This window comes from Schistocerca nitens, chromosome 5, assembly GCF_023898315.1.
Source record: "Schistocerca nitens isolate TAMUIC-IGC-003100 chromosome 5, iqSchNite1.1, whole genome shotgun sequence".
Taxonomy (NCBI): Eukaryota; Metazoa; Arthropoda; class Insecta; order Orthoptera; family Acrididae; genus Schistocerca; species Schistocerca nitens.
Window position 1 is genome coordinate 279643631 of NC_064618.1, and position 18197 is coordinate 279661827.

Genomic DNA, 18197 nt, shown 5'->3' on the forward strand with positions numbered 1-18197 from the left:
ATACTTTGCCTACTGGGCAGGCAGCGGCATGGCGGTCAGCATTGCCTCGGCAATTCTCTGCAGCGTTTCTGTCAGGTGCGAGACTTTTTCCATTACTGCAGGGAGTGTAGATACGACTGCAAACAGCTTCCCTTCTTGCACAGCAGTTGGTGTGCTTTGGCTGGGTGCAGCTGGGTTGCAGGTGGCGGCTGCGGTGTTTCCACTTCTGCCGCCTCACGACAAGGTGGCGTCTTCTTTAGGCGTTTTCCTCCTGAGGGAATCAGCGCGTAGGTCTTCTGGTGTGTCCTCTTGAGCAGGTTTCCCGGCGCAAACGCGTCGTCCTCTGCTACTCCCTTCCATGGAGCATGGAGGCGGTGGTGGCAGTATCGACTGCCGGCGTCGCCTGTGTGTTTACCAGCCTCCTCGTCGCCTGTGTGTCAGGATACGAATGGTGGAGGGAGCGGTCGGCAGTCTTCTCTGTGTGTTGTCCATGTTGGTAGGCAACTGTGGCCTTGATGACTTTGCAGCTGCGGAAACTCGCCACGTGTGGGCCACCACAGTTCGCACACTTGGGTGTGTCTGTCCTCTGTAGTGGGCAGTTGCTACTTGCATGGACCCCTGAGCACTTCACACAAACCTTGGGGGAGCAGTGGCGAGCCACATGGCCCATCCCCTGGCAGCAGAGGCACTGCACTGTGCCCCTCTTCTGTTTTAAATTCTCCTCGGTGACCGTGGTGTTGACCACTTGTCTCAGCTGAGAAAGCCGCCTATTCTCTGGTGTGTCGGTGGCCGTAACCAAAAGAAAGCGACTCCTTGCAGGTGATGTGCGACTTGTTGCACGTTACATTGCACAAGCCAAAGTCAAGCTGTGCCAGCTCATCTCGTAGATATTCTGGTGAAGCCCTTGTCGACGATTTTCAGCAACTTCTCGGAGACGGCGCCATATGTGTACCAGTGCATGCCCCAGTTAGATGCCTCGTTTGTTACATTTATAAAATCTTCCTTGTTGGCGACTTGCAGTCGCACAAGGTTTCCTGCTGCAGTTCGCACTGTGAAGTCTGCAGTCATTCACTGTGTTACGAGCTGCAGGAAGCCTTTATAGTCTTTTGCCACCTCAAAGACTATGGGGGGGGGGGGGGGGCAGCTATCGCTGCGACTGAGCGGTGGTAATGTCTGATCGGGAGGTGGTCGCGTCTTCTTCTTCTGAGTGGTCAGCTTGGGCAAGCAGTCGTAGCCTCCATCTGCTTGTGTGTTGGCTGCTCCGACATCTCCTCATCTTCAGGCGCACCATAACGGTTGGCAGTCGATGTGGGTGGCGGGGAAGGTGTCGTCCTGGGTCGAGCTGCATGCTGAGACGTGACGGTATTCCAGGTTAGCTTCTGCCGACGACGATAGAGATAGCAAGCTGCCTCATCTTCTTGGGCACCTTTTTGGCGCTGGTTGGTGCGGAGGGGATAGACCGTTTGCACCTCTCGCCATCTACGCGCTGCAGCAAGCTGGCCGTCTTCCTGTGCACCCTCTCGTCGGCCAGGAGCGACATGAAAGGTGCATCATGAACTATAATATCGTCTTCGCCAGCATCGTCGTCCATGTCGAAGTCCATGGACGGTGGCAGGGTCGTTCTAGGCAGTGGGCAGATAGGGCTGTCGGGTGAGCAAGCTCCTCTGAACGGCATTTTGCCATACCAGCATCTCCAATCGTCGTAAGTGGGAGCTGGATGGGGCTGTCGACCGAGTACGCTCGGGCGAAGGGCGATCCGCCACACCCTTCGCTCTGCTCAGCGCTTCTCTGAATTCCGGGAGCACCTGTGACATCAACACTTACTTGATATTTTTCTTTTTTGAGTTTTAATAACTATTTTGGCACCTTAACACATCGAAGCCCATCTTCTTCCGAGAAATGGCTGTCAGATTGGCTTTAGTCTTCTCCAGCACCTCAAAATCTGCAAACTGCCTCAAAAGATCCATTCACTGATGCCAAGACTCAATGTCTAACATGAAACAAATAAAACTTTGAACATAGCTGCTGAGGTTCAGTGACTGTGTCAGAATTCTATTAGAACATATAAGCCCCCGGTCACAAATATTAAATCAAAATTGACCAGGTTTTGACGCTACTATGAGCGTCGTCTTCAGATTTAAACTAGCTGTTCTAAAACATAATAGGTACTGACTGGAAAGAAATGCCGTACTTACAAGTCACATTCTAAAAAGTCTAAGCCAGAAAGGCGACGTCTGAAAAGTTGTAAATAAGATAAGATGGCGAGCTGCTAAGGGCTGCTCGTACCTGAGTGAACATGGGTTGCAACAAAACTGTGCTCGTACCTGAGTGAACACAGCTTGCAACAAAACTAACAGCAGTTTTGTTGCAACCCATGTTCACTCAGGTACGAGCAGCCCTTAGCGACTCGCCATCTTATCTTATTTACAACTTTTCATGACATCGCCTTTCTGGCTTAGATTTTTTAGAATGTGACTTGTATAAGTACTGCATCTCTTTCCAGTCAGTACACACTTTAGTTTATTATTGTCTTATATACCTATTATGTTTTAGAACAGCTAGTTTAATTCTGAAGACGACGCTCATAGTAGCGTCGAAACCTGGTCAATTTTGACTTAATATTTGTGACCGAGAGCTTATATGTTCTAACATGAAACAAATATTGAAAATATAAACATTTTGTAGAGTTTTGCAAGGAATATTTGATATAACAAAATTAGGTGGCATACATTGAAATAAACTATGTAACTTACTTCACCATATATCATGAAAGTGGCGTGACCCCAATGTTGAAACACTGTAAGTGGTTAGATGGTGCAGGTGCTTCCGTTGTGATCAGTTAAGTCTAAATGATGAACAAAGTCACAGACCATCTCTCTGTGAACAACAAGGAATCACGAAAGAAGTGAAAGACGTGGTCCACAAAGACTGGCATATCACAATAGAGACAACAGTGGAAAAAGTGAAGGTTAGTCATGAATCAGTTTTAAGTACCTTTCACAACATTTTGAACATGACAAAGATCACCACTTACTGACTTTGCACTTCTAATAACCACTCAAAAACCTGCCAAACTGAAACAGTGGTAGAAATGTTACAGTTATGTCAGTCCAGTCTAGGTTATTTTTTTAGCTAGCTAACCAACACTGACGAGTGGTGGATGTGTCACTATAACTCTGAGACAAAGGAGCAAAGCAAGCCATAGAAGCATGTGGATTCACCCCCACTGAGGCAGGCAAAGGCCTGACCACACTCGGGCAAGAACTGTTATTTTCACACAACAGTTCTACAGCTGATTCTGTACTGGAATCAGTCACACACGCTGCTGGGCTACCAGTTTTTCCTGATATAGACTCAGTTATGTCTTCCTCTTTCCTTTGGTGAAGAAAACATTGTATGCAGGTTGTTCCATAATGATGAGTAACTGATTTTCGAGTTGGAGTGTTTCCTGAACACTGAATATGCTAGGACCAAAGTCTGTGCAAAGTCAGCCACTTTAGACAAAACTGTGTTGCCCTGAATAGTGAGTCTGCAGAGAAGGACTAACAGCATCACTAAGTTCTATGGTCACAGCATAATTTTTCGAGATAGTAATTACAATTTTATAACTGCCCCTTGTATGTATCATATATTGATTAAGCTAGTTTAAGGTTGTGATGGCATAAAATTCTGAACTGAGACTGATAAATCATCATCGAAAAATATGTGAACTTGCACAGTTTAAAAGCTACTTTCCCACCTAGTATCAACAAAAAATATATACATTGACATGAGGTAATTAAATGTCTTATTGAAGAATTTTGCCAACTGTAATTTATATACATCATACAAACGCTTGGAACACTTCAAACTTGTGCAGTGAAGTATGTGTCTGTATTAAAAACCTTTTGTGATGTATTGGTTAATGTGTAGAACATACAAGTACAATAGAAAGCTTGTATCCATATTATGCATAAACTTACCAGTAAACAGGTAGTATCATGTTCTTATATGCGAGTTTACAATAAAACAAAATTGGCAGATGTGTATACAAGAGAACAAACTACAGTTAACACAAATTGGAAATGTTGTCTGTTCTCAATGGGCTCTAAAGGAAGAAGTCTAAAATTGTGTAAGAGTCTGATGGGTAAATTATGGTAAGGAGGTTTGGAAGTATAGCAAGAACAAGATTTAGTTTATCAGTAACACTGTTTAACTCATGATCTGTGGGAGTAATGAAAGAGGTGAACAAATACTTTACTGCTCGAAAGACGAACAATAGAAGGCAAATGACAGTAAAATGATTTATTGATTAAACTAATATTTTGTCTGAGAGGAAAGGAAAACTGCTATTCTAATTAGTAGCTATGCATAAGTCAAGGAGAAAACATTCGCTCTGAAGATAAACTTGAAGAGACAAATTATATAAGACAATACCCCACTAAAATGTAGTGAAAAGCCTGATGTAGACTTTGCTTTAGAATTGCCTTAGCGCAAGAAAGTTTAAAAAATAAAATATAGGAAGGATTATTGAAAAATTCTGAATGTAACAGTTGTGGTTGATGAAATTCGCAAATTATCAAAGGAAGTCTATACTTGATTGAAACATATGGCTTCTGATAACCTCAACCTTACATACTACACTTTTCCTGAAGAGCTTTTTCGATTTTCTCTTAAATATTACTTAGATGATTTGTCGAGGTGTAAGTTTATGTTATGCATTTCTAAATGCTCAATCACTATGTTTCCTGCCCATCCTAATACAATTTATACAAGGTTTGACGTAGTTATACATTTCTTTAGCTATTCTAGAGTGATTTCTAAATATGAAAATAAAAGCATTAAACGCTGAATTTCACAATGGCTTTTGAAAGCTTCCAGCTACCACGTCGCACTGGATTATCTCTCTTCCACGAGACGGCGCAATTCTTCAATTTTTACCATATACACTGTATATTTATACAGTTATGTAGATTCAGTATCGGTGCCTATAGCGCTATGCACTAAATCAAAAATCTTGATAATGCTTTTATATTCACAGTTTGACGTTTCAAAAACTAAATGATTGAAATAGTTTCATTAGTAAAAGCCTTGATATTTCATAAGCAATTAAAAGTGGCATGTGTGTATCTGTGAAACCCAAAGACCTTATTTTATTAATCGTGTATTTCGATTGTTTTCTTTCCAGGCAATGGCGAATCCATCACAAAGAAGGCTGTGTGTAGTCTGAAAATCTGGTATGGCTGTCTAAAACGGAAGATGAGTCAATACGAAGTGAAGTGCATTGAAAATTGAATTGGAGATATCTCCGAACTGTGTCTAATTTACGAAGTTTTTATCACCAGTGCTGCCTGCAAGAAAATGAACGGCTTAAGTCTCAGTGAGCTGTGTTGTTTGTTTTGTTGTCCTCCTTGCCCAACGAGGATTGCTGCCAAACTGGCATTCTTGCCACCAGAACCTACCTACAACTTTCAAGCGGATGAAACGGGTTCGAAATTTAGTTTGAATTTGACAGAAAGAGCCGAGTGGCAATACTCCGAGAGAGAAAAGGAAAATATTGAAGGTTTTTTCACAAGAACTTCCAGAGGAAATCGAATAGCCTGTTTGTTTGTGAGGTGTAGTACAACAGCTCGGTTTACAATATTGTTTTCACACGGTAATGCCGTAGACTTAGGACAAATGAGCAGTTTCTATCTAGGGTTAGGTTCACGGATAAACTGTAATATATTTAGTTACGATTACTCAGGCTACGGGGTCAGTACTGGAAAGCCATCGGAAAAGAATCTGTATGCAGATATAGATGCAGCATGGCACGCCTTACGAACTAGGTATGGTATATCACCCGAAAATATTATATTATATGGCCAGAGTATTGGGACTGTGCCAACAGTGGACCTGGCATCGCGTTATGAAGTGGGAGCTGTCATTCTCCATTCGCCGCTTATGTCTGGAATGAGAGTCGCATTCCCCAATACCAAGAGGACGTGGTTTTTTGACGCCTTTCCTAGGTGATTACTGTTTATTTTCTACAAGCTATAGTGTATTACATGAAGTTAAAACGAAACATCATTCCAGGGCAGAGAGAGAAATGTGGTTGACTTTCCAGATTTGTGCCACAGTTCTTGTAAGTATAAGATATGTAGAATTATTTCTTTAGTTGCAAATGGTTCCATCAGCACGCAGAAGTGTTCTGATTTTGTTTTTCAGAGATTTCAATGAACGAGTGTTTACACTAAAGTGTTCTGATAATCTGTTTTTGTTGTTCAGATGTTATCAACAAATAATACAGCTCATTTTTGCGTGTCATGAAGCAGATCTTTGTTTTGATAAGTTTTCTTCGTCTGTTGCTGTGAACGTTTCTGTGCAGATTCATTTATTTGTTAGACGTGTTAATTGTAGTTTTAGAGGATAAGCTTAGTGGGTCGTGCAGAGTAGTTAAATGAGTTTCTTTGCTTTTGTGGTTCGTCTTAAATATATACTTTATCATACACCGAGACTATTATCAGATTTCCCAAAGATATTAAATTCAGCAGCAAATTAAGTGTCCAGTGTATTAAATCCAATAGTATTTGCTGAATTTACGCATAATCTTTTAATTTTTAATAGTGTCATATTTAACAATATGTCTGATTTAGTATGCCAAATGTTACAGGATATCACTGTTTCCTCTTGGAGGGGCAGTTAAAAATATCCAAAATTCCATCTACAGGGACGTGAACAGTAATTTATGTATTTCAAATTCAGTTTAGGTGTTGTTTTGACATGTGTTCTACTATAGATTTGTAAAGTTCATCCAAACAATAACAGAAAAATTGCATGAAATGATGATCACCACAGCTAGCCACATCCCAATAGTGCAGGAGACACAGCTGTAAACAAGGCTAGTCTTTGTGCTACTGGTAGTGAATGTCGTGTTATCATTTATTTTCATCACTGTCTCAGCAGATAGCGAAGTAAAATTTGGAAACAAACTGAAAAAGCTTTTCCTTGAAAACTGCTTCTATTCCATATAATAGTTCTGCTATTACTTGTAAATTGTAGTGGGAAGGAATTACTAACTCAAGCCTGTATATACAAAAAACACGCACAGACACATACATAAATTTTCAACATGTAGCCATATTTACAAATTAATTCGTGTTGTGAATGTAAAATGACTCGTTCCACATACTTATTATTTATCATGCAAATGATTCACACAACAAGAAACTAACTCAATCAGTACTGTTGACACCAGAAGGAATTTCATCACCTAATATTCAGAAACATTCTTCTTCCATTATTCTTTTTGAGTGACACTGGATGCAATATAAGAATGATGGTTAGTGCCACTAACTATACAGGAAGTAGTTTGTGAAGTATAAAACTTCTATTTCAATTATATATATATACACACACACATTCTTACTAGAATTATGGATGGCCAGCATATGAATACAAATAATTACTTTCCAAAAGATAAATGACATTCAAAAATAAAAGTATGTGTGTATAAAGTATCAGCTCATGTAAAAATATGACAAAAGGGCAGTGTAGTGTTTCTCTTGCCTTCTATTAAAACTTTTGTCAACAGTGATGTGTGTTTGGCTTAGAGAACTACTGCCTTTGAATTGTAAACTGAAGAAAATTATTTTGTTGCCCACAGTGATGACCACTATTTCAAAGGGGCTACATATGTGAATAGTTGCAATGACACCTTCTGTTCAGAAAGTTAAGATACCAGGTCATGATAGGGAGTTTCATGTAGTGATCTGTTAATTTCAGTTTTAGGCTTGCACAAATTGTGTGCAATTTGTGCTGCAAGTTTGCTTATAGACAAAAACTGGATAAATCAACAAAAAAGTACTTTACCTCAAAAGTGTATCTTGTGTCTGTGATGGGTGGGTAATTAAATGCAGTGAATTATTAAGCTCATAATTAGCTAAGACTTAAAATTATCTTGCTGAAAACATGCTGCATCAAGTAAGGTATGCTTTGCCAAGTCATTTTTGTACACACAGAAATAAGTAGCTTTCCAGTATTGTACATGTGTTCAGTCAATAAGGTGATTTAGGTTCTTGAAGTGAAGTGCCCTTGTTCCTCATGAAATTATTGGCAGTACAGGTTTAAGTTCAGTCAAAAGTACAGTTCCATAACAGAATAGCACACTTGCTCATTCCTTTTCTCACATTGTCAAACAATAATGCTAGGGTAACCACTTGAATTCAATAAACATAAAATATTTTGATATGTACAGAATTTTTGGAAAATGTTCGTAAAATATTTGTATACAAACAGTTGCAAATACTGTCATGTGACATTCGTGTTTGTAAATCACAAAATGTGCCAGTAGCTATCATCTGTGCCAAGTCACCTTTGGTGAATAAGTTCACAGTTTAGTTATTAGTTTCTAAAGCTAGTGCATGTTAAATAGAAAAACTTGTTTATGCTGACACCGATCTTTAACGTAACCCAAGGTCTAGGTTGCATTGGAAGGCGATAGTTTGGTTGTGAGTTGGCAAAGCCAACAAATGTGAAACCAAAACAACCTGGATGTGGTGGTAGGCCAATTTGTAGCATAACTCATTTGAGAAAATCCATCATTGGTATCATTCCGTAGTCTCCGTGTTTTTTACATTTGTCGCACGTTTCCTACATCACTTGTGAAAGTCAATATCTAGTATCAAATATTCTCTTTTCCCCTTCTTGATTTGCGCCTTCACGTTGGTAGTGTGCAGTTGTAGAAGTAATTAGACGATCAAAATAGTGAAAGCTTTGCTCGGTCAGTCAGTAACAAAGTATAACTACTTGTAGAAACTTCAGTTCTGAATAATTTGCAGTGTGTCTAATACAAGCTTGCTTCCACTATCTGTGGCCGGTAGAAACTCACCTTAGTAACTGCCGTGATGAATTTCCATTTTATTGCTGGGAGCTTTTGTGTTTTGCTTGTCTTCAGCTGTGGTACTGATACTTTAATGTGCATGTGTAATCATACTTTAATGTGTATGTGTAATCATACTTTAATGTGCATTCAGATCTCGGTTGTGTAAATAAATTACTGGCTTTTATCAACAGTTCCATGTAATGCTAATGTTGTGGACACTGTCTGTCAGTCAGTCAGCGTTTGTCTGTGACTGAAAACAGTAACAATAGTTTCATTAAATAAATGCTATTGAGATTTTTTTTTTTTTTTTTACAGCTATAGCCTCCCAATGTCCTGGGTAAATCAGAACAGAAGCAGGCCAAGCATCGAACCATGTGGATCACCAAATTTAATGTTTTTGCACACTGAATTCAGTTTCATTTCTCTTGTATTATTGTAAATGTGACCCTTAGCTTTCTGTTGTTAAGATAACCCTTATATTTATCTTTTATCTGTGTACTGAATTTTTTACTACAGAACACACTGAAATCAAATTTTAATCAGAAAATTGCACCATTTTGGTGCCAGCAATGCTATCAAATTGTAGTACTATGCTGTGGTGATGCTTGTGATGGTTCTGTTTCTTTGCTAGCTGTGTCTATGGTCGTCCCCCCCCCCCTCCCCCTCACATGTGACTTTAGCATGACATGTTTTTTATATTGTTATTATTTTGCATTGGTGAACTCCATATTTCACATCATTTGTACGACTAGGCACGTTTAATGAAGCTTTTTGTATGCAAAAGGTTTTTCTTGTGTAACAGGTGTGCTGCAACATATTTGTATCATTGTTGAAATTCATTTAAGACAATTTGAATAGGGCAGTTGTTAAATCTGATCTAGTTTCATATTTTTTTATTTGATGATGAGTCATTCTTTCTTCTCTCTTCCAAATAGATGGTGAGATGACTTACCAGACCACTTCTGAATTATGTAAGCTGAACCCCTGCTAAATGTTTGACGAAACAACTGTACCCATTTATCACACATTTTTCTTTTCTGCAATGCAAGTCCATGTTAGTTACCTGTTACTGTTACCAAGCAATGTGGTGTAGTGGTTAGCACACAGGGTCTGCATTTGGAAGCACGATGGTTGAAAACTCGCATAAAATCTGGAGAATTGTCATTCGGTTGACTGCAATATACTAATCTTGCGTATCTTTCAGAGCTAGAGGTAGTCGTTTAAGATATAGAGAACAAAGCCAGAAACAGGTGTAGAATAGTGGTGTTGTAGCAGTTGCCAAAATAACAAGAATTCATCCAGAACTGATATCTCAAAATTAAAACAAGGTGAGGTGGCATAGTTCTTGACATTTCAATTGTATTTAGAAAGAGTGACATTAAAATCATTGTCTGACTGTTTGTGCATTGTGTAATTGCCGTAGACAAATACCTCAATCATTTCTTAAAGTGGCCCTGAGTACCACCTTCTCACATTCCAGCCAAGTTTGCAATTACTATGACATCAACAACGATGTTAAACTTGAAATGCACCTTCCTTTCCCTAACAAAATGGATCTGAAACACAACAGTCTGAGCAATGTTAGAGATCATCAGAATAAAGAAAAAAAATTGGCCATCAAAATAACTTTGTCATTGGCAGCAAGAAGGGATTTCAAAACATACACCTGCATACTTTCTGACACTTTCCTTCATTGTAGTTGGGTGATAAGGTTTACGCAAATTTATTTTTCATTTATCCCTGTTTACCTTCAGGTTCTGTTGTAGCTTTCCTTCTGACTGGTGGAGTTACAAACAGAAGCTAATTTATTTATTTCACCTTGCAAGATTAGGACCTTCAGTCCTCTCTTATATCTAACCGGATATCCATAGTGAGATGGCGTGCAATATTTGTAGTACATGAGCAGTTAATACTACTACTACTACTACTACTACTACTACTACTACTACTACTACTAATAATAATAATAATAATAATAATAGGAATAATAATGATAATGCATATAGTAATCATTACAATATACATATTACCTGGCCAGTAAATTATATGCAAGGGGCATTCAATAAGTAATGCAACACTTTTTCTGAAAGCAGGTTGGTTTTATTCAAGATTCCGATACACCGCATTATTCCCCATTCTTTTGGGTACAAAACCCTATTTTTCAACATAATATCCATTCAATGCAACGGCCTTATGACACCTTAATAGGAGGGCCTGTATACCCACATGGTACCACTGTACTGGTCGACATTGGAGCCAACATCTTGCTGCATCAGTAAACTCCCTATCATCCGTGTACTGCTTCCTGCTGAGTACGTCCTTCATTGGGCTGAACAGATGGAAGTCGGAAGTGCGAGATCCAGGCTGTAGGGTGGATCCCAGTGAGCACACACCTCTGAGTACCCTAATTGGTGGATGAGTGTGTCAGCACTAACAACAGCGACATCCAACTGAGCAGTGGGGTGTTTCGAGTGTGATCTGCCAATCATGCTCAATGAGTGCGTCCTGGCATTCCAACATTGCAGCCGGCCAGCACACGGCATATCGATCAGATTTGCACAACCTTGTTGTGGTGATGACAGGTGCCTTGCCCATTGACTCATTTGCTTTTGTTCATTTTCAAGTCTCCATAGATATTCTGCAAGCAGCTATGAATCTGTGCAATGCTCTGGTTTTCTGCCAAAAGAAACTCGGTGACAGCTTCCTGCTTGTAACCCACCTGCATTAAAGGTGTAATTTTGAAGGTTACATTTAGCACTACCACCTGTCAAAACTTTGGGGCTGTGGGGGGTTGAAGTGGGAATATTCCACAATCTCCAACAACAAATTAAATTCTGCATTTTTTCCTCAAACGCAATTGGCTGAGAAAAAAAGGTGTTGTGTTACTTATTGAAAGCCCCCTAGTCTATTATTAATTAAAATATATTTCACAAATGGCAGTCTAGTTAACAATGTGTCAAGTTATTTCCTTTTACATTTGTAATATCTAACATAAATATATGGCAACATCATAAAAGGAAAGATTTGATTGGTTTATAAAAGACCAAGAAATAATAGGGTAAGGTTAGAAGATGAGATGGAGGAAATAAAACACAAACAGTTGGCGATGGGGAAATGTGTGGATTGTTTTGCCACTGTGATAGAAGTATTTGTTCAGTGTTGAATAGAAGGACAATGACTGAGATATTCCTACAGGCGCCTACAACGTAATAGCTAGAGATTCAACCTCCTTTTGAATGCACAGTAGTTTTGAGTAAGACTCCGGTTACTAGGTAGTGTGTTTCACCAGTCATATGACTGAAACGAAAGGAGAGATGGAGAAAGATTTTGTATTATGCATAAGTACAGCCAAGATGCTAAATGTATCAGATCTAGTATTGCTGTTATGGAATCGTGATGCTGGTTGGTATTTCAAATGTGAGAAAACATGTTGAGGACTCCATTGACTAAGACCCCAATGAAGAAGGGTCAAGAGAAAGTGTAAATCACATTGCATATCCAGTTTAATCAACTGTAACCAAGCATAGGAAGGACTGACGTGATTAAACAACCGATTGTTACACACACGTCTTACACAAGCATTCATGGCTACCTCGAATTGTATAGACATATCACTGTTTGCAGCATGCTGAACTACATCAAAATAGTAGAGATGCAACAGGACTAAAGATTATACTTTTTTTTGGAGAGAGGGGGGGGGGTGCAGTTCTTTTTTAATTTTTTGGGAGGCATGTAGTCGAGATTTTTTACATGGTGTAATACTTTGTTCATTCCAGTTTAAATTCCTGTCCAAGATTGTGCTGAGATCTTGTGCTGTTATCTGATAAAGCGGTCAGATACTATTAGGGAATACAGGAGGAATTTTACGAAAGTGTTCGGTGGGTTACAAGGATAAAATGTGGCCTTTTAGTGTCAAATTTAAGATACATGTTTTCTGCCCATTCTGATACTGAACAACGGTTGTCATTTATAGCTACTTAGGACTTGTGCACACATATAACTGAACATCATTAGCATATAAGTGGTAGCCACAAGAACGTAGTCCAGTTGAAATGTCACAGCGAGAAAAGCAGTCGACTGAGGACTGAACTGTGTGGGCTTTTGAGAGAATGCTTACATAATTACTTCTCCGACCCACAGATGACTTGTTGTTGTATATTCTTAAGGTAGCTGTCAAACCACATTATTAAACTATTAAAGAAATTCAGCCATTTCATGTCATTAAGTACTATATTAAAATTGACAGAAATCAAAACACTGCTGAAATTGATCAGTGTTAAAATGGTTGCTTCATTACTGCCCATGGCATATTTGATATGGACAGGCACTTTGATTAATATAGTTGCTGTGGTGCTGCTGGAAATGTGCCTGATATTTATCATGGATGTTTTAAGTCTGTCAGATGTTCATGAAACACCCCCGCCCCCAAACTCCTGTGTGGCACTTGTGGGGCCCTGAGATATTGCAGCCTTTCTTCTCTTCCAGGCTGCAATTCACTGCCTATATGCACTCCTTCCCACCCTAGCTACTCCCCTTCCTGTCCCCCACCCCCCATCCTTCCTCTGTGTTTCCTTTAGAATGACCCAACTATTACCTCGGTTCTGCTATTCCTCTTTGGCCTTGTCTCAGTTTCCACTCTCCCCTTCTCTCTCTCCCTCCCCATTGGGGAAGAACCTCCCTAGCATCTCTGACGTGAGGTTCCTCCTCTCCCATTTCCTTCCCTGCCATAGCCCCTCCCCCCCTCACACATTAGGTCACCAGTGTGTGTAGCCAGTGCCTGTGTTGGGACTGTTATGTCTGCATCTGGCTGAGCCCTCTGACAACACAGAGATCACACGTCCAGTACCGGAGCTGTCACTGCTCGTCTTGTAGGGGCAATGGAATTCCTGGTAACAGTCACTAAGCCAGGCGGCCCTTTTCATAGCTGGGTGGCACCTGTGGGGTGAACCCTTGATCAAAGTGGGCGGGGGATGTTACCAGGGCGAACGCCTGCCTAAAGAGACAGCTGCAGAACAGTGTCCAGAAGTATGGAGTGAAGTGTGCTTCGCTCCGTACTTCTGGCCACTGTTCTGCAGCTCTCTCTTCAGGCAGGAATTGTTCCCTCCCTTTTTGTACTTTTGCATCCTTTTCCTTCCCCTCCCTGGCCATCCTTGGGAAGAAGACCAGGTTCACCAGCTTGAGGTGAAATCCTTTCCTCAATACTTGATTTGTTCCAGGACAGACGGGGAGGCTTTTTTGGGTGCCAGACTTTCTTTTTTATAGAATGTACCAATGTAAGTGTGATGAAATTTACTCACTTTGTACGATGTGATCTGCTTCCCTATTGATTAAAACTTCTTGTGCCAGTGGCCAGCTTTTCACTGTGCTTGTGAGCACTTAGGAGAAATCCCAGTGAGCATTACTCCTTACCAGTCCTACCTGGGGCATTATTTTCCACAGGAACCTCCTCCTTCAATAAGATGAGGAACTTAGGACTAATCTGGAATGGTGCGGCATTGTTCGCTGGATTGCCCAGTCTGTGAAAAGAAGGAAAGATTTAAGATTTCAAAACTCTGGACCTTCTATCCCACTCTGAGGCCTGAACAGAAATTCAACCATCTCCACACGATATCCCTAACATTTACCTTTGCTTCTATTGTGATCTTCCCCCCTCCTCCTTACCTCTATCCTGTCCCCCTTCCCTTTACTCCTCCATGACAGTTCCCGCTCCCTTCCCTCACAGAAGTGCTCCTTGTCGTTGGAGAAGAAATTTCCTTCTCTGGCACCTGTCGAAGATGGGTCTCCCACTAGGAGCCCCTCACCTAGCATCTACAGACCAAGAAGACTGTTACTCAGAGTCGGGCTTGGGACTCACGTTCTGTGGGCCTCAAGACCACTTCTTCTCTTTCAGATCCTGATATTGCTGTGACTTGCTTTCTTCCCCACCATTCCATATCTCACCATCTGAAGGAGAAGAAGAAGATGCATAAGTCTCTGGACAAGGCCTGCCCACTGACATCCTAAGGCCCACTCTCTCTCGATCAGGATCTGATCTTACATTCATATGTGTCACTCTTTCCTTACTGGTGATGGACATTGACTCATCATAATGACTGATTCTAGCCCATTCCATGTCCATCCGGTCTCTTGTATTGGACCTGTAATGGTTTCTATAATCACCTTCTGGAATTGCAATATCTTCTTTCTCTCTCCTCTGTAGATTGTGTTGTATTGCAGGAATCTTGTTTTGTGGATATCCCATTGCCGACTCTGTGGTTTCTAAACCTTCTGACATAACCGTGTTGGTCCATTGCGAGCCTCTGGTGGTGTCTGTACCTTGATCCACGTGGACATTGTTGATTCCTTGGTTCCTCTTCTTACTGCACTGGAAGCAATGGCCTTTCAGACCCATTTACATTTTGCAGTGATGATTGCAATCATTATCTCCCCTCATACTGGCCTTCTGTCCTTCCTGCTTTTCTTGCCCTCCTTCGACAGCCCCCCTCCCCCCCTTTCAGTCTCCTTGGGGATTTTGATGTCCATAACTCACTGTGTGGTGGTAATGTGACTATTGACTGGGCAAGAGTGTTGAAGACCTGCTGCCTAGGCTTGATCTCAGCCTGCTCAACACTTGAGCACCCACACACTCTAGTGTGGCACGCAACACTTTCTTTGCGATTGCTCTTTCCATCTGTAGCCCTGGTTTCCTCCCCTCCATTCAGTGTAGAGTACATGACAATTTGTGGGATGGCTATCATTTTTTGGTCATCTTATCATTTCTTCAGCATAGCTCACTTAGACTTCATCCCAGGTGGGCCTTTAGTAATGTGGATTGGGATGCCTTTTCCTCAGCTCCACCACAAGATGGTATTGATGAATCCATATGGAGTTGAGTGACGCCATTCTTTTGGCAGGTGCTTCACGGATTCCTTTGTCTGCGGGTTTTTCCCGGCGGAAGATTGTTTCTTGGTGAACCCCCAAAATTGTTGCAGCTATATTAAAGATGCTGTTGTGCCCTCCAGTGCTATGAACAACATCCACTTTTCAACCACCTCCCGGTCTTTAAATGGCTTTGTGCACGGGCCCATTATCTTCTTAAATGCCAGAAACATATATATTGGGAGCAATATATTGCTGCCATAGGGCTGCATACTACCTCTTTGCAGGAATGGGTAAGGATCATTGACATTTTTGGCTGCCTTCCTCTTACAGGCGTCAGGGAATTGCCATGAATAGTGTTATCCTCACCAACCGAGACTCTGTCTCTGAGCATCTTGCTTGGCATTTCGCCCAGGCCTCAGCATCGGTCTGCTATCCTCCTAAGTTCTGTCTTCTCAAACACCATCTGGAACGACTCCCCTTACTTTTCATTCTCTGCTACCGGAGCCTTAACACTCTGTTTAATGAGTGGGAATTCGCCAGCACCCATGCTCTCTGCCCTGACACAGCTCCTGGACTGGACTAGACTAGGTGCACAACCAAATCAGTGGCTAGCCAAAGTCAGGTATTTGTTTCTAGCCATCTGTGGAGTGAGACCGAATTCCCTTCCCAATGGTGAGAAAGCATTGTTTATCTATTTTAGAAATTGGATAAAACACACTTTCAGGTGGACAGCTATTTTCCGATCAATATAACCAATGTCCAATATGTGGTGAGTCAAAGGCTGTATTTGATCCTTGAATCCTGGAATATTTTGGCTTTGACTCGGTGTAATTTTTGCCATAGACGTGCTACTGCAGATAGTGCAGCCCACCTGGAATCTGGTATCCTTATGTCTTTTCCCCAGAGTCAACATCGTGTTGCGTCTTCTTTGATCTGCATAAAGCCTGTGGTAACACATGGGACCAACACATCCTTGCCACCTTACATGAGGAGGGGGACTTCTTTGACCAACTCTCAATTTTTATCCAGAACCTTCTTTCATGTCACATTTTTCACATACAAGTTGGCACCTCTCATCTGTAGGAAAATGGGGTTCCCCAGGGTTATGTTTTGAGTATTCCTCTGTTTTTAGTGGCTGCCAGTGGTCTGGTGGCAGCTGCAGTGCCTATGATGCCCCCCCCCCCTCCCTCCTCCTTGTATGCTGTAGATTTTTGCATTTATTTTTGTTTGTCCGTGATGGGCGCTGATGAAAGCCGACTGCAGGGAGCAATGCACAGAGTGCAATCTCGGGCTGCCATCCATTTTTGAGCTGCCAAGACCTGCGTTATGCATTTCTAAGGTCACCATACAGCCCATCCCCATCCAGATCTGCACCTTGATGGCCAGTCCCTCATTATGCATGGTGGACTCTCATCATTCTTTTGGGACTGGTCTTTGATGCCCTGTTGACATGACTTCCCCATCTTCATTAACTAAAGAGGACATGTTGATTGCAACACAGTACTCTTCGCTACACCAGCAACATCATCTGGGGCATGGGCCACTTTATGGTCATACACCTGTACAAAGCATTGGTCCAGTGTCGTCTAGATTAGAAGTCTCGCATACGCCTTGGCACCATTTTCAACATTACAGATGCTGGGCCCGATATGCCATTGTGAGATACGACTGGCAACTAATGCCCTTAGGACTAGCCCTGTGATCTGCCTGCTAGTGGTGGTAGGGGTTTCACCAGTGCAGGTTCTGTGCCACAAACAGTTGATCACTTACACGTTACGCATCTTCTGCTCCCCAGAGCGTCTAAATTACAATCTCCTATTTCCAGATGTGGAGATCCATATCTCACTACAGTGGCCCAGGTCTGGGGTTGTGATTGCCTTTCATATCCAGTTCCCTTTTTTCTGAACTCCAGCTTACCCCTCACCCACTTCTTCTCTGGGTCCACTTACATACACCTCCGTGGTGCATTCCGCATCCACAGCTCTGTCTAGATCTGTCACAAGGTCCAACCCAGTGGCTCAGCGGTTGCCAGACATGCTGGCTTTGCTCATGCTCATGTGTGACCTAATGAACTCCGCTCCATGCCAGATAGCTGCAGTGTTTTCACTGCAAAATTGGCAGCCATCTCTCGTGCTCTTTAGCATATTCGTTTCTGCACCAGTGAGTCCTTCCTCATCTGGAGTGACTCTTCGAGCAGTTTACAAACTCTTGACCAGTGTTACCCTTGCCATCCCTTGGTCCAGACTAACCAGGATTCCCTTTCTGTCCGTGAACAGTGTTGACACTATGATCCCAGTGTCATGTTGTGATTCCAAGGGATTAACTCGCTGACAGACTTGCCAAACTGGCCACCAGCAAACCACCTCTTGAGATCAATATTCTAGAATTGGACCTTCTATTGAAATTATGCATCAGGTTTTAAGGATTTGGAATACGGAATGGCATACTCTGTCTTCGCTGAACAAACTATGGCCAATAAAGAACAACACGAATTTATGGAGGTCCTCCATGCGGG

The 18197-nt window shown here is 41.6% G+C and overlaps 1 protein-coding gene across 1 annotated transcript in view; it reads left to right on the top strand.

Moving 5' to 3' along the window:
- The window catches only part of LOC126259202 (alpha/beta hydrolase domain-containing protein 17B), a 190406-nt gene that overhangs the window by 122236 nt on the left and 49973 nt on the right, over positions 1-18197 (top strand). Inside the window, exon 2 of the mRNA XM_049955793.1 lies at positions 5147-5966. Within this exon, the coding sequence (XP_049811750.1) occupies positions 5320-5966 (647 nt within the window). The 5' untranslated portion in view covers positions 5147-5319. The remainder of the gene's footprint in view (positions 1-5146; positions 5967-18197) is intronic.